At 53.5% G+C, this 27,677-nt stretch overlaps 1 protein-coding gene across 2 annotated transcripts; it reads right to left on the minus strand.

The window, feature by feature from the left end:
- Positions 1-1,956: 1,956 nt before the first annotated feature.
- Positions 1,957-27,527, minus strand: TRIM62 (tripartite motif containing 62). Of its 2 annotated transcripts, none has more exons than XM_037498905.2 (5): positions 27,120-27,527; positions 16,724-16,819; positions 12,039-12,295; positions 11,182-11,297; positions 1,957-4,714 (listed from the first exon to the last, which is right to left on the minus strand). In XM_037498905.2, the coding sequence occupies exons 1-5, from the start codon at positions 27,525-27,527 to the stop codon at positions 4,164-4,166; spliced, it is 1,428 nt and encodes a 475-aa protein (XP_037354802.1). In that variant the 3' UTR covers positions 1,957-4,163. The 2 variants fall into 2 exon arrangements, with proteins under 2 accessions (XP_037354802.1, XP_037354803.1); XM_037498906.2 differs by lacking the exon at positions 27,120-27,527 and adding an exon at positions 22,417-23,339 and having other exon boundaries at positions 16,724-16,817.
- Positions 27,528-27,677: the final 150 nt, after the last annotated feature.

The raw sequence follows: 27,677 nt of genomic DNA on the forward strand, positions 1-27,677 counted from the left end.
TTCTGCAATGCCCTGCGCCCCCCACCCCCCGCCCCGTTCTGCTCTTCCCTTCCTTGTGTGATTCAGGGTCCGGGGGACACTGGTAGGATCTCAGGTGTCCCGGAGTAAGGAGGAAAAAGATGCTCAGCGGGCAATGACGACCTCCCTCTAGGCCAGCCCTTTCCCTCCTGCCGCTCACATTTAAGCCTTTGACAAGGCCCTTTGCAGCTGACCTCCTGGCGCTGGGTTGGAGGTGTGACCAGAGCGAGGATCCAGGCAGGAAGGGAGGGGGCCCAGAACGCTACCCAGGTGTGAGCAGTCAAGCCTCCAGGGAGGCCTCTCTGGCGGGAGGCAAGGCCGGTCCCTGGAGCCCCTGTGCCCAGCTCTGTGCTGCCAGGAGACCTTTTCTCTCTTGTTTTCTGTTCCTGCTGCCTCCCCAGAGAGAAGGACCCAGAGCTAATGGTCTTGTTAGATGCCGAGCAGGCCATGCCTTGGGATTCAACGCTAGATTTCCAGAGTCCTAGGCCATCATGGGTAAACCCTTGGTAATCAGTTAACTAGATCTCTGGTCCCTTCCGCCAAAGGAGGGGGAAACGGAGGCCTGGTGGGGAGGGTGATAAAGACCTGCTCAGGGTCACATCCTGCCTTCCCTTTGTGAGTCACCTCTGATAGCCGGAGATGGGGGAGGCTTGGCTCACAATCACCCAGTGCATATAGAGGGTGGTGTGGAGCCTTGGGTGCTCAGCCCCCACCTTGGATCACAGTTCTGGTGGCTGCTCATTGAAGTGGTCCCCAAAGCCAACAAGCCTTTCCCAGGAGGCCCAGTGAAGAGCTCGGCTTTAGTCTTGGATAGGCCTGGGTCTGCTTTCCAGCTCCGCGGAGCTGACCATGGGTGCACCACGGGCCCGCCTCAGTGGTTGCATAAGACTTGCTTGATGACCACGAAGAGGGATTTGAGTGGGGTTCTGTCATCCTCTGAGCTCTCTCCTGACTGGGTAACACCTCTGCTAAACCCTTCCGCCTCCTGGAGGCTGGGCTGCCTTTGTCTCTTCACTTACCTATGCTAAGTGTGGGGACTGACACCTGCAGATCCTTTCATTAAGGTATCTTCTGGGCATGTCATACCTCTGGGCAGTGCCCTGACTTCCCAGAATCTCTAGCTGGGTGTGCACATGCGGCTCCTCCAGGTCCCCGTAGACACCTGGAGGCCAGGTGCGAAGGCAGGAAGCTGTCAACGTTTCTTAGACTTGGTGCTGAAGTCCAGTGGGGAAGGGCAGGAAGGGCCATGGAGGGGGGTTCTTTTCTCCCGGGGAGAGACGAACAAGGAAAGATCCACTAAGATGGAAGGGCACGGTTTGGGGGAGTAATGGGAATCTGAGAGCATGGGGTGGGGCAAGGTGCTTGAGGATACTCTAGGCTCAAGATCACCCCATAACATCAGTGGGGTGTGCTTCCTCTACACCTGCCAACATCCCGTCCTAATTCACATCCACACCCTCTTCCTAGAACTCTAAAACAGTCAGTAACGGGTGCTTCCTCTCTTCTCTCCCCCACCTCCAAGCTATAGGTGTGTCCGAGGGCATCCGTCTACCCTCCCCACTCTGCAGGTGAGGAGACAAAGGAAAGGGCCTTCGGGTACAGTACAGAACTGAGAGCAGGCCTTGGGCTCCTGTTTCCTGGGCAGCTACTCTGATACCCACAGGGGACCCAGCAGCCTTCCCACTCCAGCGCACACAGCCTGTGTGTCTGCACTTGGGGCGCTGCCACCTGGACAGGATGCTTCCCCATCAGTCAGGGGTGGGGTGACCACCTACACAGCAGACCTGGGCGCCTTCCTGGCCTAGGGAGTCCCACAGCCCTCACAAGCCACAGGAGGAACAGACTCTTTAGGGCCAGAGCCAGCCCAGACCCTAGCCCAGAGGCTCAGAAAACCCACACAGTTCTAGGCACTGACTCCAGGGGCAGCTCTTGGTAGGGCTCCCCAAGAGCACCGCACTTTGCAGCTTACCAACAAATCCCCATTTTCCATGTGAGAAACCTGAGGCCCAGAGAGGTGAAGTGATTTCTCTAAAGTCAAACAGTGATAAAGTCTGGATTCAAGCCCAGGTGTGTGACGCTCTAGAGACCAGGCCCTTGCCACGATCTCATGAATGCCCCTCTGTCTCCTCCCAGGGCTGCCACCACTCACTCCTCTAGGAGGAGGCAAGCGCTGGCTTGGAACTCATTTGTAATGAAGGTCCAGCCCCACTGTGGGAAATGAGCCTACAAGCTAGTCTCTCCTCTCTCTGAACCTCATTTTACTTCTTGTGTAAAATGGGCATAATACCATCTAGCCAGAAGGGTGACTTTGTGGGTTACCCCTGGTCATGTCTGTGTGCTGCCTAGGGCAGCACAGGTGTGCCTTTATGTTAGTCAAAATGAATGGAACTGACCACTGACATCCTGTAGCTTAATTTAATACAAATTCATCATAACTCACAAAATGGGCAACATTTAAAATAAAAATACTGCTGGGAGTGGCCCAGATTCTGGTAGCTGAAGGGGAGGGATCAGACTGAGAATTCTTGCTAACTAAGAAAGGCCACAGTAGGGAGCACTTATGAGGTGGGAGATCCCCAAGTTCAGTTAGCCTGGCTCCTTTGGAATGGGTGTGATCAGAGACCCCAAGTTCAGAGTCTAGACCTCAGGACTGGAAAGAGAAGCCACAGCTGGAGAGAGATTTCAGCTCTGTCCGTAGGTCCATCCCTTGGGCTCCGTCCCCTGCATGGGCCAGAGTCCCAGAGTAGGACACTTGGTGTTTCAAAGCCAAGGCCTAGAGGTGGATGCCAGTGGGAAAAACCATGGTGGGTTTGTTCAACATGCATTCTAATTTCCTTCTATGTGCATTTTTGCATGGCTGAAGCTGGAAAGACGAAAACTATAATTCCCAGACTCTTTGCAGCCAAAGTTCTGGATCTGATTTAAGTTTCCCCAAACAGAATCCCTTGTAGAGATTCAAATTTGGGAACTGAATTGAGTGGGAGAGAAACAAGCCTCAGGACATCCGTTGGCTGGCACAGATGGTTCTGCAATCAGCAGCTTCCTGATGCGATGGCTTTCTGCAGATGGTAGCGGTGTCCCTGATCATGCTACGTGTGATGAAGCTATCTGGCAGTAGTTCTTGGAAATTCAGCAAAGCGTCTGCTCCTCCAAAGATGTTGCAAAGCCACTAGGCACCCGGTAATAAATACTTGCTAATGGAAACTGTTTTCTGCAACAGGATCCCAGCTGAGATAGATCCTAAGCCTTATGTGGAGTCCCAGCCAACAGCACCAGTGCTCGGGTCCTGGTCAAAGCCACTGCTCCCGAAGCCTCCCATACCCCGGTCAGGCCCCAGAGGCCTGGCTGGATCCTTATTCAGAGTTGCTGGGGACCTCCATCACCCAGGGATGCAGGTGCTGTCGCCATGGCGTTCTACATCGGCCTTGGGGTGCATCCCAAGGCACATAGCTATAGAGTATCAATGCTGCCTTCAGACCTGTGGTGGACAGACCTGTGGCACAGTGAACACAATGTGCGCTCAAACACCAGGTGTCTTGCACAGGCCATGACATCCTCTCTACCTGGAGATAAGGACAAAAACAGGAGCCACGAAGCTCTTGGTAGGGGAGAGGTTCTCAGACAACTCTAGGACCACCTGCTTACTGCCTAGGTCCACTCTGCGCTGGGGTCAAGGCTAAAATGGTCCCTTTCTAGCTAGGTCAGGGGCAAGTCTTAGGTCTGGGAGCACAAGAGGATTCTGTGTATCTTTCAGGCTGCCAGTTGTTGGCAACACCTGGATACACTCTGAGGCCAGGGCATGTGGGTAGGAGGGAGGCATAGGGAAGCCTCCCACCTCCCCAGCTGCTCCCGACAGGAGGGGGATAAGGGTGGGGCAGGCGCTGCCCTGGGGAGAAGTCACATCACATCCTCGGACCAAAGCTACGTCCCAATTACGGTCACAGCTATAGAACATTAACGCCGAAAGAAAGTTTAGGAATCACGGAACACAGCCTCCATTTCACAGACCGGGAAATAGAGGCTGGAGGGTAAACAACAGCCCGAGGTCTCGGGGTGGCCAAGCTGGGCCAGAGTCCAGGCCTCCCATCGGGGTCACCGCTCTCGTGGGCGGCCACCCCCGGCGCCCGCGGTCTCTCGCAGCCACACTAGATGCGCACGGTGTTGATCCGCAGGGGCTGCACGTTCTTGCCATTGGCGTGGCTCTGCCCAGGGCTGAAGTAGGAGCAGAGCTTGCCCGGGAACTTCTCGCGGAAGGTGTAGAGCCAGGACATGTCGTCGGCGTTGTAGAAGATGAGCAGGCCCTGGTCGTAGTCCAGGAAGACGCCTACCTTGTCAAGCTTGTCGCGGACGTTGAGCCGCGTCCAGGGCTCAGTGCAGGCGCTGTACTGGTTGCCATCGTGCATGACAATGCAGTAGAAGCCGCGGCTGGGCTGGATCTGGATGCTGCCCTTGCGGCTTGCAGCCTCGTGGGCCAGCCCGATCACCCACTGGGTCTTCTCCGCCACCACCACCTCCCAGTAGTGGACGCCCCCACTGAAGGCCTCGGAGCCCAGCACCGACACCTCCACGTCAAAGCGCTTTGGGGAGTCCTGCAGCGGCTGTGGGTGCAGGTTGCCGTAGGCCACGATGGTGCAGTCATCAGACAGGATCAGGCGCTGGTGGGCTGTGCCTGGGTCCAGCGTCAGGGCGGCTGGCACTGGGGGAGGGAAGATGAGTGAAGAGAAGGCTGTAGAACCCACTCTGCGTGCCTCCCTGAAGGCAGGTTCTGGTTGGTCCCCAGGAAGCTGTGACAGTTGAATACAAGCTTGCCCTTTCTGGGTCTCAGCTTCCCCTCCACCCCTCTCCCTTTCCCACTTGCTCCCCCTTCCACCCCACTCAGGCTCAAAGCCTTCACTCAGACTCTTCCCACTGCCCCTCCTCTCTGCTTGCTGTAACCATCCCGAGATGCAGTTGCAGGGCACCTCCTCTGGGAAGCCTTCCTGCTTGCCTTGCAGATGTGCTCACTCTCTCCTCTGAGATCCTGAACTTTCTGCCCCTCTTGATAGGGGCTAGTCTTCTGGAATCACATCTCATCCCCACGTGAGTAGGAGGGTGAGGACTATGTACTATCCAGTTAGGCTCTCCCTTATATGCCCGGTGCCCAGCAAGGGCCTGGCACGGGTAAGGTTTCCAAAGACTCACCAAATGAACTTGAACCTGTTTGCGTTGCTCTCTGGGCGGGCGGCACAAGTGGGTCACCTGGCTCTGGGCTGGCCACATTGGCTGCCCATGAACTCTTGCCAAGGTCTCTGTTTACTCCTTGACCCAGAGGGAGGGAGCTGATGCCCAGCTTGAGGAGGAACCTGGGATTGGCTCTCCTCATCCTGGGTGACCATTTCCAGGCCAGAGCAAGCCAGGGGGGAGAAACAGCAGGGAAAGGAATCCTGCTACCAATTTCCCGTGTGAAGGAAGAACTTCTCCATCTAGTTCTCTGGCACTTTCCTCATCTGGTGGAGCAGAGCATGATTACACTTGACTGGGGCATAGGCCCCCTACTCTAGTCACCTCTGTTGGCTGCATCCAGAGGCCTCAATGATGTGACTGTCCCCAGTGGGGAGCAGTGCCAGCTCTTGAACTGTGCTTCTGTTCATATGCCACTCACAAAGCTGACCCTTGACTTACGTCAAGCGCCTTCCCTGAGCTCTGTTAGATGTAAATTTAGTTTTGCATTTTACAATCTTCTTCCCTGTTCTTAGAACTCAGAGAGCTGCATGGAAACAATTAGCCCTGTGAATAGAGGGGTCGGTGGAAACAGTATTCTCTGTTCAGGGACAGAGCAGAGCCGGAGTCACGAGAAAGGAGATACCCCGTCTGCAGATGCACATTTCACCCTATTGTTTGATCACAGCGCAGCCTGTCAGAGCCAAAAGGCTCGGTCAGGAGGAATGTGGGAATTCCCACAGTGAGTTCAGGAGGTAGGAGGTAGAGGGGGCTCAGGAAGTGTGTGTGTGGGAGCTCAGGGGAGAAGAGTCTAATCAGACACAGATGGGGCCGCTCCCACCGGGGAAGGTGGAGCACACTCAGGTGTCAACAGCTGGACCGAGGGGAGCACAGGCACCCTGCTGAGGTGTGGGTGTGGGGAGCAGTTTCCAGTGCCTGGCAGGACCTGGGCCTTAGATCTGAGAGGCCCAGGATGATGGACACCAGCAGTAGGCAAACATGGAGGCTGGGCAGCAGGTCCAGGGGGCGACAGGCACAAGGGCGGGAGGGCTCTGTCCCAGATGATTAAGCATAGGGTGACCCGGGCCACTTCTGGTGTCACAGACCAGTGGGGCGGGAGGGCAGTCTAGCAGGTAGCCAGGTGGGCTCTCAGTGGTTTGGAAACTGGGAAGACAAAAATAAGCCGCTGAACAAGGCCGCCTGGGGTGGTGAGGGGGTCCACTCATTGGGCGGGGCTAGCAGCAAGGTCTGCTGTTTGCTGGCCGCGCTGACAGTGGAGGGGGGACATAAGACAGGGCCCACCTCAGGGGGTGTGTCTAGGGGCAGGGCCTGGCTTCTTACTAGGTAGAGGAAGTGGTCTGGCCCTCAGGATGTTTTTATATCCCCAAAGGTCGGATTCCAGCAGGGACTGGCACCTTAAGTGCTACCTCCAGGGCCTCCAACCCAATCATAAACAGGGGTCCCATCTTTGGGGGTATCCCTTCTGCTCTTACTGGTGGGATTGTCTGTTTGAAGATCAGAGAAAGACCCAGTCCCAGGTAGGGCGACACATGCTTCCTCTCTGAGAAATCAGTCCCAGTGCGGGGACTGGCAATTCCTCATCCCTCCTTTACCTTCCCTGGGGTTGGGCGTGACAGACTCAGCCAAACAAACCCAGTACCTGGGGTTCACGATTGGAGAGGTCTGAGCTCTTTTTTAGGCCCCAAGGAACTTTTATAAATACAAAAAGCAGGGGCTAAGGCAGCCCATCTGGTCTCCAGGTGTGGTCTCCGTCCACTTAAGCATCTCCGAGACCTCAAGGTCAAAAGGCATTCAGAAAGGAATATGGGCTGGGAGTGCGGGTGGGGGCAGGAAATGTCTCCTGACCAGCATTAACCACACACCGCAGCAGAGAACCCCACAGCACCACCCCTCGGCAGCCACTGACCGGCTGGTGCCTCTGTCCTCAGGCTTAGCGCCTTCAGGGTCTGACAGGACAGCAGATGCCATCAGCTCTCTCCTCTGACCAGGACTGGGAAAAGTCTGGTCCACCCATCCACTTAGGCCCTCAGCTGCACCTTGCGGGCGTTTGAAAGATCACTTCCACCACAGACTCAGGAGCACAAATTACTGCATCCATTTTTCTGAAGAGGAAGCTGAGGCTGTGAGGAGCCTTCTGAGTTAGGTGGCCTGCTCAAGTTGCCACCTGGGACGGCAGCAGAATGGAAACTTAAGCTGAAGGCTTTTCACGGCATGTTCTTTCCTTGATGTGGCCCCAGAGAGCCTGTTCAGCAAGACCATGTGATGATTCACAATAATAAACACAAACAGGTAGCAAGTATATATTATCACAAATTGATAATTACTATCACCAATAAATAATTTTATTTCCTTCCCACACCCACCCTGGGAGATATATCTGACTGTCCTGGTTTTACAGTGAGGAAACTGGCTCAGAAAGGGCAGTGTTCTGCCCTGAGTCACAGAGCCAGTGAAGAGGCTGGAACTTAAAATTACTGGATTCAAATAAGCAGCCAGGAGAGGGAGGAGGTAGGCATGAGGGGAGCCGAGTCTGGTGTCCCTGAGACAAGGGGCTACCTGGCCTGAGTAGGGAGGAAGTGTGAGCATGGGAGGTGGGCATTCAGGCCAGGCTGTTGGAAGAGGGTTTGCAGTGTCAGGGGTGGGTCAGGGGGTAGGTAGTGGTAAGAGAGTGGAGGTTCCAGAGCAGGGGGAGTGAACTGCAAGATGGGGGTCTCAGGTGACCCAATAGGAAACCTGACCTAGAGGGGGCCAGATAGGAAGCTGCTAGAATCTATTGGCTGGGTCCTGGGGTGGGGGGGAATGGGGGGCTGCCCTCCTATTTGAACATACAGGGCCTTGGTGCTGGCAGAGGAGCCAGAGTGACTTCACAAGCCCTACAGATAAAGGAAGGGACTTGGCTAACCAGGCTACTGTTCTCTGAATTCCCCAGGGGCCTCTGTCCTGGGCAGGATGTTCAGGGTACACATTACTGTTCCCTCAGCTCCTCTCCCACAGGCAGCTTTCTCTGAGTTACGGTTCTCAACGGGGCTGATTTTGCCTGCTAGGGGACATTGGACAATGCTTGGAGATATTTTTGGTTGTCACAACAGACTGGGAGGGGCATCTAGCCGGGTAGAGAAGGGGAATGTTGCAAAGGGTAGACCCCCTACAACAAGGACTTATCCAGCCCCAAATAGCAATAGTGTTGAGTTTAAAAAACCAACTCCGGGGCAATCAGCAAGTCTGCATTTTCATTCTTCACTCCCTTGTGAGGGAGGTGAAAAGGGAATTCTTAGCATTCCTATTTTACAGACGAGGAAACTGAGGCTCAGAGGAAAATGTGACTTATCCAAAGAAGTGCAGCAGTTCCTTCATTCAGCAATCATTTACTGAGCACCTACTTTATGCCAGGCACTATTCTAGTTGCAGAACTGAGATTAGGACTCACTCATTTCTTTATTCATTTATCAACAAATATTTACTGTGCTGGCTGCTGGGAATATATAGTGATGAATCAAACCCAGCCCCTGACCTTTAAGACCTCACAGTCTAGTGAGAGAGACAGTCACACAGATGTTGACAAGAGTGAAAACATGTCATAGCATAGTCCATGGCTACCTGGAGAAACCCAGGAAGGCTTCCAAGTGGAGGTGTTTATAAATTAAGATGATGAGAGTAGGAGTTAACCTTCAAAGGTTGAGGTTTGTGCAGAGTAAGGAACAGCATGTACAAAAGTGTGGAGGAGGGAGAGTATGGCTCATTTAAGATCTGAATATAGTTCAGAGTGGCTAAATGTGATGTGGAAGAGAAAATGAGAGAATATCAGGCTCTCACAGGGCCTTGAATGTCATGCTAAGGTGACTGCATGGCCTCTCTGAGCTGTGACAGGGATGGGCAAGTGGCAGCCGAGATGACTAGCGCTCTGAGACCAATTGCCCAAGGGGCTTCCTTGGGTTGGTGGCTGGGGACAGAATAGGACCCCTTGGATGTGCCTTTTGTTTTCTTCACTTATCCTGATTTACCTAGTGTGGCTCTCACTTTTCTAATTCCCAGCACAGAGGTTCCCAAGGATAGGAGCATAGAGTCCCCCACCCCAGGAAGATAGGCTAGAGCCCCACCTAGTCTACTAGAAAATGTGTGTCCTCCAGTCACTGCCCCCCCACAGATCCCGTAGGAGAACCCCACCAGCTCCCACCAAGCCCCCTCTGCCCAGAATCCATTTCTTCTACCTTCTCTGGGCTCCCAAAGGTGAACTGTCCGGGCCCCCAGCTGAGGCAGCAGTGCGTCCCACTCCCAGCTGTCACTCCAGTACCTCTCCCTCTCCTTCATCCTCCTCTTTCTCCTCCTGGATTTTTCCCATCACCCCACAAAATGCTGTCATTTCTACTATCTTAAATAGCCACTGCTATTCTCTCTCCTCATTAAAAAAAAACCTCCTCAACAGCCTTGTCTCCACTCCCTCTCCTCCCAGTCTCTCTTGCATGGCCTCCACACAGGCTTTTGCCCCTAGTGCTGCACCAAAGCAGCTCTGGTCAAGGGCACCCATCAGCTCCCTGTTGCTGGACCCAGAGAGCACTTAGTTCTGGGTTCTTCCACTCTCGGCTTAGCAGTTTTTGCTATCGCCAGTCTCTCTTTCTCCACTTGGCTTCTGGGACATACCCCGGTTTCTGCCTACTTCTCTGGCTGCTCCTTCTTGGTCTCCTGGGCTGTGTTTCCTTACTGTCCCTGACTTCTAGGAGTGCCCCAGGGCTCCAAATGTTTTCTGTCTACCCTCATTTTTCCAGTGAGCTCATCCAGGTACAACAAATATGGTCTACATGCTGATGACGCCAGCCCTGAACTCCTCGGCATCACAAACCTGACATGCTTATAATTCCACCCTCCCAGTCACCTCAGTTAGAATTGCTGCCGTCCTCCTTGACTTGTTTTTCTCAGGCCTGAGATCTAATCCACTAGTATAATCTTGTTGGCTTGCCTTTCAAAATATATCCGATAACCAATGACTTCTCACCAGCTCCACCCCACCCTGCTCCTCGCAAGATTGACTCACCGAGATTACTGCACTATCCCTAACTAGCTTCCCAGCCTTCACCATTTACCTCCTTCAGTCTGCTCCAAACCCAGCAGCCAGGGAGATCCTTTAAAAACTCAAACCAGCTCATGTAACTTCTGCCCCAAACCATCCCTCTCACTCAGAAAACAATTTACAGTTTCCACTTTGGCCTACAGTGCTTATGGTCTGGCCATTGTTCCCTCTCTGACCTCCTTATCTCGATTCTCTCTCATTCCACTACATACTATTCTCCTTACTGTTCCTTGAACATCCCAGACTGTCACCTGCCTCAGGGCCTTTGCACTTGCTAGTCCCACTGCTAGGAACACTCTTCCCTCAGAGACCTACGTGGCTCACCCTCCTTCTTCCTCCAGGTCTTCACTCCAGTGTCTCCTCAGTGAAATCTTCTGCTGGGTCCTCTATCTAAAACCTCTCTCTTTCCTTGACATACCCTAACCCCATTCCTCACCCTTTGGCATTCTTTAATATATTCTGTGTTTTACTAATTCACTTTTGTTTTCTTTCTCTCTCTCACCCTGGGATGTAATCTCCACAAGGACAGGGATTTTTGACTGTTTTGGTCATGGCTCTCTCTCTAGCACCTAGTGTAGCGTTCTGGTGTGAGGTGATGTTTGATGTATACTAAGTATATAGAATGCATGAAGGATCTGCTCGGGGCCTCGGTCTCTTCCTCTGTAGAATGGGTGTGCTAGACAGAACCAGCCCCATGGGATTGCAGGAGGATTCTCTGAACTGTGTGACTGTGCAGGTCCCTGGAAGATAGTAGGTACACAGCAAGGCACCCTTCTCATCCTCTGCTTTGCCTCCAGCCATGTTTAAAGCAGTGGGCTCAGCTAGGATGACCTTTCCTCTTGCTGGGCCCCCTTGGAGAGTGGGGGGCAGGGCCTTACCTGGGTGGATGTCCTGGAACAGAGACTTCCAGATGGTGTACTGCAGGGGTCCTGTATACTTGGAGGTTGGGAAATCTTCGTAGGTCAGATTGGTCTCGTGGATTTTCCCTTTGAGCCTGAAGGAGAGCAAGAGCACAGGCTGCACTGGGGTGTGGGTTCCTGCCCCATCACTGGCAGCTGTCCCACGCAGGGAGGGGCATGCCTCTGAAGCCTGCTGGACCAGGCTCAAGTGTCACTCCCCACTGCTATTAGCCTCAATTTCCTCATCTTGAACACGGGTACTATGGGAACTCTGCCTTCTAGGCTTGCTGTGAGCCCCACAAGGCATGGCATTTGTAAAATGTTTATAAACTTGGCTCGTGGTCACATGAATACATGATGTTAGCGATCAGGATTGCTCATCAACAAACCAATATTTATTTATGATTATTGGTATTGTTATTGTTAAAGGTAGCTATGGGATCATAGACCTGGGTTTGAATCCCATCTGCCCCACACATAAGATGAGATGAGGGGTCTTGGCGGATTGATCTAGCTTCTCTGTACCTCATTTTCTCCATGTGTGAAATAGGGATGAGGGCAGCAACTACCTCCAAGGGGACTAATAGGGTTTTAAAAGACGTATTATATATTATATAATGTCAGTTGTTATATACAATATAAATTATATATGTTTGCAATATAAATAACGTATTACTCCACCAGTAATATACTCTGTGAGGATACATATTACACATGTAATAGTATAAACATAAAAGCCCTCAGCCTAGCACCCGGCACACGGCCCATGTTCCGTATGTTTGAGGAAGATGTTAACACTGAACCACTGCCTCTGGCCCCTGGTGGTCGGCACTTACCGTTCAGACAGTGAGGCCACCCCGGCCAGGAAGGTGTGTCGGTCGGTCTCGGCCAGCCGCTCCTGCAGGATCTGCGCGCCCTCCTGCACCTTGCGCAGCTGCTGGCTGTAGCGCTGCACCTTTTGCTCGATGTCGGTCAGTGTGCGAGCTGTGTCCGCCTCCAGCTCCTCCAGCATGGCCTTCTGCCGCTCACGCAGAAGCCGGTGCAGCCGCTCAAAGGCTTCCCCGATGGTGGTCCGCAGGCTTTTGGTGGAAGACTGCGGGGACAGGCATCAGGGGTTATGTCAGGGAGAGCAGGCGGGTCTGCAGGTGTAAGGAGGAAGCCAAGAACCTTGACAGGCAGAGAGGAAAGGGCAGGAAAGGCTGGCTGGGTGGCACTGGCATAAGCGAGGGGGCAGGAAGGGACTGGCCAGGCCAGGGGGAGATCAGCTATGCTATGCAGCCCCTTAGGGGGCTAAGGAAATAGTCCAGCTGAGATAGTGAGGCTTGCACTGGAGGGAAACAGCTAATAAGCCATTTGGTGGGATCCTCTGGCCCTGGTGGCCGACTGGCTATGGAGGGGTGCAGGAGACAAAGGTGTTGAGGAAAATGCCCACATTTCTGGTTTGGTGGTGGGATGGTAGGAAAGCTGGGGGAAGAAGAAGGGACTGGGAGAAGATGCTGACTTCAGGCTGGATACAGTGCAGTCTTTATTTTCAAAAAATCACTCATGGACTCAAGCAAAGAGGACAAGGAGATACGGATGTTAAAAGAGTTTTATAAATTGCAACATGCTGGATCACTTGCCCTGTCCTGCCACCCCCAGATTCCCTGGACAAGGAACACGCTGTGGCAACCTCAGTTGCCTGATATCTCTGAATCTTCTGTTTCTTAGCTGTGAAAAGGGCAGCACAACTCCCTTGCAGAGGGGTGGTGGAGGTGAAATGAGGGAGTGTTCACAAAAGGCGAGGCAGTGCTCCAGGTGCAGCAGGAGGGGCTGCTTATTGCAGAAGATTAGTTCTAACAGGCACATCCTGGAAGTCTTCCCTGAGAGATGGCATCTGAAGAGGGGCCTGAGGGATGTCAGTTGGGGTACAGGGGCCAGCCAGCAGGGTCAGCACAAGTCAGGACAACACAGGGCTCGGAGTGCAGCGGGGTGGCGGCAGCGTGTGGGGCCTGCCTCTGTAATTTTACTTTGTGGGATTCTGGCTACGAGTCCACGGAGTCAGGGACCCCACTGAGTTCAGTGCCCAGGGCTCTGTGGGAGGCTTGACAAAGGCTCAATTAGGGTCTGTTCTCTCCCCATCATACTCCTGGCCTACAGGAAGAGCTGTTGGCAGTGGGCCAGCCTCCCTGCGCATGCCCACCCAGAGCACCAGGCAGACAAAGGGGGAGAGGCTGGGGATGAACAGCCAAGCTGCCTGTGGCTTCCCTGAGCCCCCCCCCCCCCCCCACCGCACTTAGGAAGGGCCCTGACTTCTGCAGCTGCAGGTTGCAGGTGGGGAGACAGGGCTGTATCATCATCTGCTGTGGCCCTCCATGGGTCCCCTAACCCTATGGCCACCCCTTCTGGGTCCTCGACTACTCTGTAGCAGCACTTGACCCACTCGCCACGCTCTGCTAATTGCAGCTCTGGTTTGCTCCCCTGTCCGCCATCCAGGGCTGGGCCAGGCCAGTCTTGCATTCTCATCCCACTTATCCTTCCTCATCTTCGAGGCCCACCGCTTTGAGGTTGGCTCTCAAGTCCACATAGAGTCTTGCATGTCTCCTACCTCATCTTTCCAACTGCCTCCTCCACATGGCCCCCTGGGTTCCCACAGGCCCTCCAACTCACTCGGTCCACAAATCAATTTTGTGTCTTAACCCACAAGCTCCCCCTCTAGTGTGCAAACAGGGCCACAGCTGATCCCCTGTTTGTGAACCTTCCTTGGCTCCCTGATGACTAGTAGGATGCTAAACTCCTTGGCCTGGCTTTCAGTCCTCAATCAGACCCCAGCTTACCTGTGTGGGGCCACTGTATTGTAATTTCACCTGCCTAGAATGACCTCCTCCCCCAGCAAACACTTTATTCAACTGGAAAATATATGGCTTTCCTGCCAGCCCGAGTCAAAAGCTACCTCTTCTGTGATACTTTCCTTAACTTTTTTCAGACTGTTAAACAGTAAAACATACTGAGGACATTTTGCAAATAGTCTTAATACAGTGTCTTACATTTTATGTGCTTCCTGGCTAGTAGATGAGCCTCCACCTGCACACACCTACCCCCAGCCACGCCTGCCTGTCCTCTGCTCAGCCCCGGGTCTGGCATAAGGCTGGCACTCAGGATCTGCTTGAAAGGTGAAGGAGGGGAGGGTCTTACCCAAGGTTGCTCTGCAGCAGTGGGTGCAGACGCCATCTTTTTTCTAAGGTGGGAGTTCAGTGTCCCCAGGATAAGAGAGGATGGGTAGGGAAAGAGGGAGAGACAGAGAGAGTGCAGTTCCAAAGTGCAGCATCGGAGTGACAGCTACCCCAGGAACCCCACATATGTCCCTCATGGGTCCTTCCAACCTACCTGCCTTGCTGATCACAAGGCCCAAGACCCTAGCATGAGGCTGGAACATGCACTGGGCTCTGACAGACCTGGACAGTAGCTCTCATCGGCCACTCATTAGCTGATCCCTCCACCTCTCTGTGCTCAGGTTCCTTGACAATAAAATGGAAATAACTATGATTCCTACCTCAAAAGGTGTCTTTTTCAGGCCTCCCCTGGTGGTGCAGCAGTTGAGCGCTGGGCTGCGAAGCTGCCCACAGCCTCTGCAGCGCCAGTTTGATCCCTGGCTGCCAGCGAGGGTCCCGCATGGAGCGACAGAAACCTCTCCTGCTGCGCCCGCTGCTCCCCTCAGCAGTGTATTTCGTCGGTCTGCCTGTTCTGTTCCCTGCTCTGGTGAATTCTCTCACCCTCCTGTGCTTCTGACTGTACCCAGTGCTTGTATAAATAAATAAATAAATAAATATTTTTTTTAAAAAAAGGTGTCTTTTTCCTCTACTTGTTTGTCCTACAAGTATTTATTGTGTGGGTGGCATAGAATGACATAGGCATAGGTTTGGGGGAGCCCTGCCACCATGAAGATGACATTCTGTGGGAATTGGCGTGACAGCAAATGGGAAACACAATTCTCATCATTGTCAAAAGTTCAGCTCAAAAGTGTGCCCTGTTTATTCCAGTTTTTTCAGGGCAGAGACACCTTCACCCCCTCCCCAGTTCCTTCGGTGCCCTGGCTGGGAAAGCAGCTCCCATCCCAGCCCACCACATCCCTGGGAACACACTGGAGCTTGGACGAGTTGGGGCCATGTCAGAAAAACACGCTGCCAAGAATGCGTCACTCCTCAGGGCTGCCCAAGGAAAACACGGAGCCAGGGGAGGGGGATCAGGGCAGGCGCCGCAGGGAAGCAAGTCAGGCACCAGGTGAAATATGACCTCCAAAGCATCCACAGGCATTTCTTGTATAAACACCCCAGTCCAGACAGGAAGCAGGGCTGAGGGAACTGAAGGGGGAGGTGGACCCCCAGGACCCCACAGGGGTAGACAGATGGACAGGAAAGCAGGGGAGGAAGAGGTCAGGGGAGAAAAACAATGGGGGTTGGAAGAAGAGAATACTGGGGAGAAGAAACAGACCATAACATCCCCCTTTCATCCAGAGAGGTTCCTTTTGCTCCTCTTCACCTGAGAGGTACAGTCACCAGGCAGATGGGGAAACTGAGGCTGTGAGATGCGTACAGGCTAGAATCCTATGACTATTTCTCATCTGTTGCTGAGGGTCCTCCCCAGAGCACTCGGAATGTTTTCTGAAGAAATGTTTGCCATGACTTCCCCGAGACCCCACAGTGGGTTGGTGGCCAAGCTGGGGCACTGATCTGGAGCTCCAGTGGCCTTTCCAGGCCCCATGCTGACCTCAGAGGCCCAGAGCATTCCTAGGACTCTGCTCCCGCGCCTGCTGGCAGCCGTACCCCTGCAAAGGAGTGGAGCCAGACTGAAATCAGCCCAGAGCTTACCAGCTGGGCCGGGTCCTCAGCTCTTAGTCTCAGAAACGCAGAGCAGACATCGAAGCAAGTCTTGCCCAGTTAGTGAGATAGCTGGGCATGGGGGGAGGGGAGAGACTTAGAGGGAGCCCCTTGAAAGTTTGGAAGATCCAGAACCTCATCTCTGGAGAGAGCCTGACAGAGAGCCCTCTGTACAGATGGGAACACCAGGGTCCCTGAGAAGTAGGCAGTTCACCCAAAGGGACAGGTGGTGGCTGAGTCAGAACCTGTGGCCTCTCAGGTCAAGAAAAAAGGTGTTTCTTTTCAAACCATTGCAGCAGGTGACTCAGGGTCTGGCCCTACTGTCCAGGGTCCATAACCCTGTGGCCTGAGCTTCAAAGGGGAGATGACTGAAGGGTTGAGCCACAAATTCTGCAAGAGAACATGCTCAGGGCTGGCTCCTCACCAGTGTGAATAAGGAAGAGGACAAGTGACATTTTCCAGGACCTGCGCAGGGGCTTGGAGGGCCCCTGGCCCCACCTCAACGTCCACTCAGGACAGAAAGGAAGAGGGGCCGCATTCTTCACCCAGTACCTGCTCAAATCCTTGCCCTCACTCACCTTGGAGATGGTGCACCTCCACTTTTCTTTCCTAGAAGCGAGCCCTCATCTTTCCCAGGGTCCCGCCCCGAGGCCGGCCAAGCTCACCTTGGTCTCCGCCAGCTGTCGCTTAAGCAGCTGCAGCGCCTCCGTGTGCTCCCGCTCGCTGTCTTGAAGGGCCTGAAGCTGCTCCTTCAGCTCCCTCTGAAACACAGACAAGGCCGGGCTGGGGACCAGGGCCAGACCCTGGGTAGATGTTCCATGGCCCTTGGGGCATTTAAGCCATGGTGTCGCAGCAGAGCTGTCTACCTCTCCTCTCCGTCACACCGCCCAGGAGTTCTCCAGGATGGGCCTTGACTGTTATCTCTCTTTGCCCCCATGCCCAGCAACAGCCTGACATGGAGATGGGGCTCAAGGAAGTCTGCTTTGTGAATGAATTTCCTTAGAAATATCCTCTGAGCAGAGCCTGGGCTCCCCCATTCGGCCTCGGCTGTGCAGGGAGCTGACTTACCTGTCCACACACCTCCACACACACAGTCATCTCTTCAGAGCAAGGAGGGCCCTCAGAAAAACATCTAGTCCAACCAATTTTATAGACTAGGTAGCAACATGGGAAAATGGCCATGATGACGGGCAAAATGATCTTTGCTTACGATCCCTTATTCATACCACAAATATTTATTGAGCAACTGCTATGGAGCAGGCACTGCCCAAGCATTGGCGGTCTGCAGAGAAGCAGACACAGGCCCTGCCTGTGGGAATCTTCCATCTAGTGGGGAAGATGTAACAAACAAGGGAGATGATAAAAGAACCAGGTACTTATCAATTATGGTCTGTGCTTGAGAGAAAATAAAGGTCTCAGGCCATAAGACAACCATAAAGGTGGAAGCCGCAAGCTGAACCCAGAGGAAGATGGCAGGGGAGTGTGGGTGCTGCTGACCAGGGGCAGCCACACCACCCCTGGACTCATGATGTTCTGGGAAGTTCGCCCCCAGGAGAGAAAGCCCCAGTTTATGGTGTTTGCCAAATTTTGTGGGTGCAAATGCTCCCACCAACGCAAATTTCAAGCTATCACTGTGCTATCACAGGACACAGAGGTGGGAGGAGATTTAGTAATCAGCTCTTAGAAACTTCTGTGAACTGGCTCCAGCAACCACCGCCTGGGGGACTTTCCTGCAGATTGGTTTTACTTGAGGGAGAAATCCAACCCTTCTAACTGCAGCTACGTCAGTCAGGTCACTTATATCCGAGCTGAAAGGCACTCCCAGTGGGTTCACTTGCATCTGAGTCACTGGAACAGACCGTCTCATTTAACTAAGAGGCATAATAACTGCTCCTTCGCCCTCCCTGGCGGCCTCAGGCCTATCCAGCTTGGGACACAGCTTGCTTGAGACCCAGATGTTTGAGGAGAGGGGCCAAGTGCTACAATCCTCCCCGCTGGTGGTCCTTGTGGATACATGAGACCCAGCCACCCAGGCAGCTCTCGGCATTTCCCAGGCAAACAGCCAGGGGCGGGGCGCGACCCTCACAAGGCTCAGGGTGCCTAGGGACTTGGACAAATTCCTTTCTGCTTTCAGGGCAAGGAACTGGGAGAGCAGGTCGGCCCCTTCCTCCTGGACCTGAGCAACGTCACTCACCCATTCACAAACATGTGCTGAGGCCTCATTGGGCCCCCCAGGTTGCTGGGTCAGCAGCAGGGAGAGGGATGAGGGATAATCCCTGATCCATCATGCTTGTGCAGACGACTTTGGGGGGGAAGACAGGGGCATGGACATTAACATCACAGTGAATGTTGGGCTGCGTCAGGGAATCCCAAACCTGCCCCTCCTCCCATGTACCCCATCTCAGGGAAAGGCACCCCGACACCCCACTGCCATTCAGGCCAGAAGTCTGGGAGTCATCCCTGACACTGCCCACCCACCAACCAAATCAGTCATCAGGTTGCTCAGAAATGTGCTCTCCCCTTTCTACACCCTCTGCCCCAGATAATTTTTCATCGCTCTTTTTCTGGACTGCAGCCCCAGGCTCCCCCGGCCCTGGCCCCCTTCAAGCGCCACAGTGCAGCTGGAGCGATGGTTCTAAAGGACAGAGGTGTCCATACTTCTCCCTGGGGCCCTCTGCAGAAGAGCTCCAAGGCCCTTCGCCACTGGCCCCAAATCTCTCCAGTTTTATCTCTTGGTCCAGACCTGCACTGTCCAATACAGTAGCCACCAGCCACAGGTGACTAAAATAAAATTAATGAAAACAAAAATAAGCAGAAAATTCAGTTCCTCACTTGTGCTGATTGCACATGTCAGACACTCAATAGCCACACACGACAAGCGGCTACTGCGTCAGTGCAGATGCAGATCCATTATTCCAGAAAGTTATACTGGACAGTGCTGCTCTAGATGCACGAAGCACCTTGATGCTCTCCTCCAGGTCTTTGTACATGCTATTCCCTGTCTGCAATGCTCACCCCTGCACATCAGGCGCATACTTATCTCTTAAGACCTAGATCAAATATCACTGCAATGCCACATTGTCTTCGGGCCCTTCTCTACAGACAGACTTGACCTTTGTGGCACACACTGTATTTTAATTGCAAGGTCAACTGTCAGTCTCTCCCATGAGATTGTGGGCTCTTGAGGGCAGGGACTGTGTCTGATAGATTTCCACTCTCTTAGTACCTACCACAGGGCCAGGAACAGTGTGACTGGTGCAGAATGAATCTGCTCAGGGAAGCGACTGGACTGGGCTGGAGCTTAACCCTAAAAGTGTGTGTGTGTGTGTTTATGGGAGGGTGATGCAGGGGTTGGGAGGCAGGCGAGCAGCTCTCCTCTGGTGGGCTACAGAGCCTGAGGGAACAAAGCTAACTTAGAAAAACCAAACCCCGCAACTCCCAGGGTAGGACTATGGGGCAGCCTGTCCTCTGCCTCTCGTTTCCTTGAGGATCCTTTGAGGTTTGGGATCAGATCTGGGTTAAAAGGTCGACTCTGTCACAGTCTAGCTGTGACCTTGGGCATGAACCTAAACTTGCTATGCCCTAGTCCCTCATCTGGGAAGTGGGGGCATAATAACACTTCTAAGGTTGGGAGGGTGAAATGAGAGCAGAGTGAAAATGGTTTTGGGGACTCCCTAATGGCACAAGGGGTTAAGATGCAGCACTATGAAGCTGTCCACAGCCACTGCAGCACGAATTTGATCCCCAGCCAGGGCGGTGACCCACATGGCGCAGCAGACCTCTCCTGTCTTGCCTGCTGCTCCCCTCAGCAGTATATTTCAGTCAATCTGTCTGTTCTGTGCCCCACTCTGTCTCTGGTGAATCCTTTCACTGCTGCATCTCTGGCCTGCACCCCAGCTCTTATATACATAAATAAATAAATCTTTAAAAAAATGGTTTAGCCTCATAGGGTGGACCCTGGCCTACACCAGATGCTTGGGACACTTGGTGGTCACCAATGTTCCACATGAGGCTCCTCGGTCACATCTCCATGTCCTTATCTTCACTGTTTCCAGGCCTCTTCCTACCTCTTCAGATGGCCAGAACAGGAAGGGGCCCCAGGGACCATCCAGCCCATTCCCCTGGATTTTCTCACATTGGAAACTGAAGTCCAAAATGGGACTGGCTGGCCCACAGCACACAGTATGACAGAGCAGAACCAACCGGAAAACTCACTCCCAGCAGAGGTCAGACAGGTAACAGAAAGCTGTTGAAAAAATCCTGAAGTGATAGATCTAACAGCAAGGGAGGATTTGTCATGGGGAAGTCGCTGGAGAGCTGGAAAGTTCCAGGAGAACCGGAAATGGTGTAGTTTGGGTTTGAATTTCACAGGCATCAGGTCACTTAATTCTCACAATGCCACAGGTAGTGCCTTATCACTTCCATCTCACAGAGGGGAAAGGGAGGTTCAGAGAGGTCCGGCATCTTGCCTAAGGTCACACAGTTCATAAGAGGCAGAGGAGGGGCTCCAGGTGACTCCAAAATCCAGGCAGGTAACCACTCAGTGGCTCTGCCTCCTGCTCACGTCAACACAGCAACCATGTCTGGTCATACAGTCAGCTTTGTGGCTGCTACGCCACAATTATTGAGGGGTTTACTGCTAGTTGTGTGACTCAGTCTACCATGTGGGAGAACAGGATGAACGTGGAGATTCAGCCGCCACCACCTAGTGGCATGTGACCTCCCCTCTGTTTCCAAATCTGTAAAGTGAGGACTAGCAGTGCCTCCTCCATGTTGTCGCAAAGATTAGATGACTTAATTCAAGGCCTGACCCGACACACAGGGTGTGCTAGGCCACTCTTAGTTGTAGTCATTATCATCATAATGATTATAACTACATGTGAAAGGGGGACTTGCAATTGGGGGAGCTTCCAGGAGAGAGTATTTTTGATGGTCGGAGCAGGGAAGACGATGGGCAGGGGCCAGAGTATTCAGGAAGAGAACTAGAGGGTAGGGGCACACCTGCAGGAAGTGGGGCAGCTGGGGATGGCAGGAACCAGCTATGTGACAAGGGGGTGGAGTCACAAGCTGGAAAGGCCAGTGGGGCTAGTTGGGGTGAGGAAGAGGTCTTGCAGGTCAGCCTGGCGGAGCTGGACTCTGCAGGTCCCATCAGAGTTGGGGCAGCGCAGGAGAGGGAACTGGGAGGGACCCATCAGAGGGCAGAGTCATCTCGCTCCACTCCTTTCTCAGGGAGGGGGCAGAGTGGGGCAGACCTGAGCACACAGGTATGCAAACATGCCAGCTGGGAGGTCCTGGGGCTTCCCCAGGTTTGGAAAGGCCAGGACTGGGGGGGCAGCTGGGTTGAGGACAGAAAGCCAGCGCTCACATGCCCCAAGGCCAGGGCTCCCCTCCTGTCTCCCAGCCCAGAGGACAGAGCTGCTGCAGGAAGCCCTCCCACCAGGGATCTGGGGGCCTTTCTTGTTCCCCTCACCAAGCGGTGCTGCCCAGGGAGACAGCATGTACTCTCATGTCAAAACAACCTGGCTGGCACACAATGGGTGCTCAAGGTGTCCTCTCCCCTGCACCCCGGCGCTGTTCTCCTCCCTGCTCCCACCCAAGCCTGTCAGCATGGAAGACGGGAAGACGGACTTGTCTTGCTTTCCCTCCCCCTCAATTCCCTCAATGCCCAGGGCCCCTGATGCTCCTGCTCCTCCACATAGGCCTGATCTGCCTACCTTGCACATCTCCCTAACCACTCAGCCTCAGGCTCTGGCAGCACCGCAAGTAGGGCTGACCCTAGTCTCACTCAGGAGTAGGGAAAGAGAGAAGGGTTGATGTGAGGACTCATTGCCCACGACACAGAACTTGGCTCAATAAACTTTGGCTGTTGTTTTTTAGAGTTGCTATTATTTCTGTTGTCACTATCAGATCCTCTTCTCTCTATAAAATAAATGCCCTGGGGGGGGGGCAACCTCAACTCTTTTAAGTTTCTACCCTGTGACTTTTGCTCAGCTGTGCCACTGCTGCCCACAGAAGTGCCAACAGCCAGCCCTGTCCCCATGGAGGGTGCTGTTTGCACAAAAATCCTGTCTTCTGAGAAAAGTAACAGCAGAGGCTGCTTCGTGGGACACACACTGCCTGCCTCCCTGTCTGTGGCACAAAGCAAAGCGCCTTCTCAGCTGTTATCTCTTTGGACAGGCCACAACTCTGCCTCCCTTTTTTACATGTAAAGTGGATGGTCCAGTTCTTACCTCCATTTCTCAGGCTGGGAAGGGTGCAGGGAAATCAGTATCTCCCACTCAGCTGGAAGAAGACCTAGAGCTAGGATTTGCACTTAATGCCCCAACCCTGCTCTCTCCTCTCTGGTGTCTCGGATCACTGTGCCCAGCTTCTCAGGGCTTGCTTCCAAGGTGGATTCACCACTGTCTCCCTTGGCATGAAGGAGGCCTTGGGAAAGGTTCCAGGGGTCACGTGAGGCCTGGAGGGCATGTGGGTACTGAATCTGATCCCCTCTCTGGAGGTTAGGGGCTCAGCTGGCCAGGCAACCGGATACCAGGCCTGACCAAGATGACATACAGCCACCTGCGCCTGGTACATCCGCTGGCATGCAGAGCATGTCCTTGTGCTGAGTGCTGGGCACCAAAAGACAGCAGAGTGGGTGGAAGACAAGGACCGGCCCTTGGAGGAACTGTGAATGCCTAGTCAGACTGGCTTCAAATCCTGCCCCTGCCATTTACCAGCAGGGCGACAGAATACGTCACTGAATTCCTCCAAGCTTATTTCCTCAGTAAAAGGAAGAATGATAGCACCTGTGCAACAGGGTGCTAGAACGCTTAAATAAGGTAGTACAAGAAAAGTGCTGAGCAGTTCCAGGTAGTGGGTTGGGACCCCAGATGTACTGGCTCCATGTCTCCCCTTTGCTCTGGGATCCATGTACTCAGCAGTGAAAAAATGATGCCATTTAGGGGCCTCCCTGGTGGTGCAAGGGGTTAAGTTTCAGCTCTATCAAGCTATCAGCAGCCTCTGCAGCATGAGTTTGATCCAGGACCAGGGAGCTACCCACATATGGCACAGCAGACCTCTCCTGTCTTACCTGCTGCTCCCCTTCGCAGTGTATTTCAGTAGATCTGCCTGTTCTGCTCCCCACTCTGTCTCTGGTGAATCCTCTCACCCCCCACACCTCTGGCCTACACCTCAGTTCTTATATGTATAAATAAATACATCTTAAAAAATTTTTAAAAAGATGCCATTTATACAACAAAAGTTCTGCAGAACTGTAAGACAGTTCTATTTTTCTATGGGGTGAGGTTATAGGGGGACTTTAATATTGCGCAGCTCTGCTTATTATGTTAATTTTATGATAGGAAAAAAAATAAAGATATTTAAAGAGGGCTGTGCGCTACTCCATGCCAGGTTCAGTCTCCGGCACTTTCCAAGGTCAGGTATGCCCATGTTATAAACAGATGGAGGCTTAGAGAAGTGAACTCTCCAAGAACACATGGCTGATCAGTGATGGCAGGACCTGACCCCTGTATTGGAAAGAGGAATACAGAGCAGTTCTATTTGACAGGTCAGGAAAAATTTCAAGGAGGAAGTGATATTTGAGCTGAGTCTTAAAAGTTGAAAAGGATTTATCCGAGTTCTCAACCAGGATGATTTTGATCCTGGGGGACATTTGGTGAAGTGTAGAGACATTTTTGGTTGTTACAACTCAGGGAAAATGGGTGCTACAGGCATCTAGTGGCAGAGGCCAGGGATGCTGCTAAACATATACAATGCACAGGGTGGTCTTGCACAACTAAAGACTTATCTGGCTCTAAATGTCAATAGTGCGGCCTATGACGTAAATACTTGAGCTGTTATTTATTCAGTGCTTATGATGGGCCATGTGCAGTACTAAATTCTTGCAAACGTCATATTATTTAATCCTAACCCAATTACTCTCATGTTGTCAATGTGACTCCTGAGTCAGAGATGGTAAGAAACTTCCCTAAGGTCACACAGCCAGAATGTGATAGAGCCAGGGTTGGTACTGCCTAAGTGTAAAATCCCAGAGCTCTTAACCTTTTTGCTCTGCTGCCTCCAGGATTTACAATAAAAGTTCTAGGCCAAATTCTAGGCAGGGTGTGAGCCTGGTTGAGCCCAGGCCCAGCCTCCTTTGGACTTAAGGGCAAGGTCCCTTCCCTCCCCTTCTGCCACTTTCCCATCTGTTGAGTGAAGGTTGCACCGGAACATCTCCAAGGTCCTGCTAGCTCTAAGCAGTTACTCTCCGGGAGAGGGAGCCAAGTCCAAGCTCCTGGAGCCCTGGGGACAGAACCACCAGCTGCTGGGAAATGGGTGTGTGACAAGTGGCTTAGCCTCCTTCCTGGGGCATAAATAGCTAAAGAGCCCTGCTTCCCCAGATGGAGGGAGAGGCCGAGGGGGTGGGGAGTGGCTTGAACTTCACCCAGGAGCTTACCTCTTCAGTGGGGAGGTGTGTTTCACTGCTACTTTTTGCCAAGCTCCAAGGAGAAACCAAAGCCAGGCCTCCTCCTCAGTCAAGAGAAGTGGGTCTGGGCATCGGCCCATCTGGGCACATGGATTCTCACAGGTAGAAGGATAAAGGATGGGGGTGTGTGCTGATCCAGCCCCCATCACGTGTCAGGGACCTCAAATAGCAAGTTCATCCCAGGGCAGCCTCATGAAAATCCTGGTAGGAAGAATCACCCTGACCCCAGTTTACAGGCAAGGGCAGCAGGGTTTACATGAAGTAACTTGCCCAGTTTCATAGGCAGTGCTGAAGGAAGATGTCTCACTCCAGGCCTAGTGCCCTAGAGGCTAAGGGAGGAGGAGCTGTTTTTCTTTTAACCCAAAAGGAAAGTGTTTCAATAATGTTTGGAGTAAATATATGTTCAGTTTCTTCTGTATTTGCCACCCCCCCTCCACCAACACACACACACACACACACACACACACAGGGATGGACTGAAAAAAAAAAAAAAACACAATACAACACAGCACAGCACAGCACAGCACAGCACAGCACAGCACAGCACAGCATAATGCTTCTGATGTCCCTGTTTGCAGACAGAGTTAAACAAGCCTCAGAAAGTAGAGGCCTCTGAGCTGCAAAGTTAGACAGGGAGAGGAGGGGAGAGCTGCTGGGGAGGGGTCAGGCTGGCTCAGGCTGGGCTTTCTAGTCTGGCTCTCTTATTGTCTGGCAGCATGGCTGTGGGTAAGTCACACTGCCCCTCTACACCTCTATCTCCACATCTATATATTGCAGAGGTTATATGGATGGTTTCAGATAGAGTCTCATCAAACTCTCACAATCTGTGCCCAGTCCTAGCAAAAGTTCTCTCCTTTTCCCTGTTCATGTGACTTCACAACTGGGTAGATGGGGACACCAGTCCCTGACACAAGGGGCTCTGGGGGTGGTGGGCCAATGCGAGCCTTATGCAAGCCTCCAAGGCCCCAGCTCTTTCTCTCCATCCTCAGAGACTCAGGCTGGAAGGGAGTCAGTCATGGTTTGGGGGTTAAAGAGACTGGGAGGAGGGGGTGAATATGCACCCTGTGTTCATCTCCATGGGCTTCTGCTAGGTGCAGACTGACTTAGGAGACTCATGTATAAAGGGTGCAGGAGGACCACCTACAGCACAGGGAAAAATAGTTAATTAGCTCTTGCTTCAGTGTCTTGAGGAACAATGAGCTCACTATCTTTGAGTGAGCCCACTGTTTTCATAAAATATTTGAGTTAAAAACCTTCTGGTAACAGACTCTGCCATCTGGGCCAGCTCAGGCCCAAGGTTGGTTATTCATTCAACTTCTACTGATGGGTACTGTGGGCCAGATCTCATGCCAGGCTTTGGGGCCATAGATATGGTGAGTAAGAGACTGTCCTGGCTCTTGGAGAATGGTGTACCAGACTGGTATTCCAAGGTTAGAGTCAGGGACTGCCAGGTTGAAATGGTTTCCCTTGAAAGAAAGATTCCAGGCTCAAATAAGCTTGGGAACCATTTTTATTAAACACAGTAAAATGGAGTTCTTTGCTACAAGATTTCTCCAAGCCTTCAATACGCAAATGTATACTGAGAATTCTCCAAGAGGATTACAGAGACTATACTATATTTCCCAGAGATAGCTGATCTTAGGACAGTATTTTTAAGAACACATTAATAAAATACTTATTAAATGGAGAGCATATGGGGAAATGCATGTTTGATGCTATTTTTTTGGGGGGGGGGGCAGTAGAAGTCTTCCCAGAGAGGACATTTGAGCAGGGCATTGATGGTTGAGTAGGGGTTGATCAATGAAGACAGGAAGGTTTAGGGGAGACCAGTTATAGTCCTAGGCTGACTATGCCTTAAGTTACCCTGCATGTACTTTTCACTTAGTCCTCAAAGGTCCTGATGTGGGCAACAGAACCAAGGAGGTCATCAAAAGCCTCTGCTTAAAAACCCACTTTCCCCTCCCTTTTCTCAAATCACTTCACCTTGGGGGCCTTAGTACTGGCCTTGGTACAGCCCTCCAGGTCCACACACACACCTGACTGAACACTCCCCTATTCCCCCCACCGCTGGAGCTCAGCTCCTCCACACAGTTCAGACCCATTCTCAGATGGCGGTCCCGCCCCCTGCCTGGCCCTGACCATGTTCACATCCTTCTCTTTGTCTTTGCCCCCAATTCTGCCCTAGACCAGTGTGATGCCGGGCACTGTCTCCTGCCCCACAACCCCTGCCAGAGGCTCTGCTCTTGCCCAGCTCCGATTCAGCCCCATCCCCAAGGCTGCCCCGGCCCAGCACCTGGCCCAGCTCTAACTCATCGGCCCCTGCCGTCCCACCCCACCGGACACCTAACCTCAACCACGCACCTTTCTCTCCCCTTGCACCCCTCAGGCCCCGCGGGGTACCCACAGCCCGTGGCCCCGCCTCCAACACCCCGCCCTTGGCGACGGCCCCTCCCCGTCCCGCCCCACACGGATCCTGATAGGGCGCTGACCCTGCCGTGGCTCCGCCCGGCGACCACTGCGGACCCGGCCGGCGGTCCAGCCCCGACCCCGCCCCGGCCCGGTCCCGCCCCCACCCCGGGCCGCGGGCCGCGCACCTGCAGCTCCTCGAAGGCGTCGTCGATGCCGGTGACCTGGTGCTGCTCGTGCAGCGCGGGCTCGTCGCAGAAGAAGCAGAGCAGCGCGCGGTCCGTGAGGCAGAAGAGCTTGACCTTGTCGTGCGCCTGGCAGGGCCGCGCGGCGCGGCGCGCGCTGAGGATGGCGTCCAGCGGGAAGGCGCTGTAGCGCTCCACGATGTTGGCCAGCTTGAGGCTCGGCGCGAGCGCGGGCTCGGCGAACGTGCGCCGGCACTCGGGGCAGTCGCGGGCGCCCTGAGCCTCCTGCCGCACCCAGTGCTCGGTGATGCAGCGGCGGCAGAAGTAGTGCTCGCAGCCCAGGCTCACCGGGTCCTGGTAGATGCTCAGGCAGATGGAGCAGAGCAGCTCGTCCTTGAGGCTGCACGCCATGGCGCCGGGGGCGGCGGCGCGGGGGCCGGGAGGGGGCGCGGCCGGAGCGCGCGCGCCGCGGGGGCAGCGCCGAGGGCCGGGGGCGGGAGGGACCGGGGTAGGAGCTCGGCAGAAGAAAGGAGGGCTGTCCCGGAGGAGGGTGGCCGGAGG

Source organism: Talpa occidentalis, unplaced genomic scaffold, assembly GCF_014898055.3.
Source record: "Talpa occidentalis isolate TD23 unplaced genomic scaffold, MPIMG_talOcc4v2.1 talOcc4.9, whole genome shotgun sequence".
Lineage (NCBI taxonomy): Eukaryota > Metazoa > Chordata > Mammalia > Eulipotyphla > Talpidae > Talpa > Talpa occidentalis.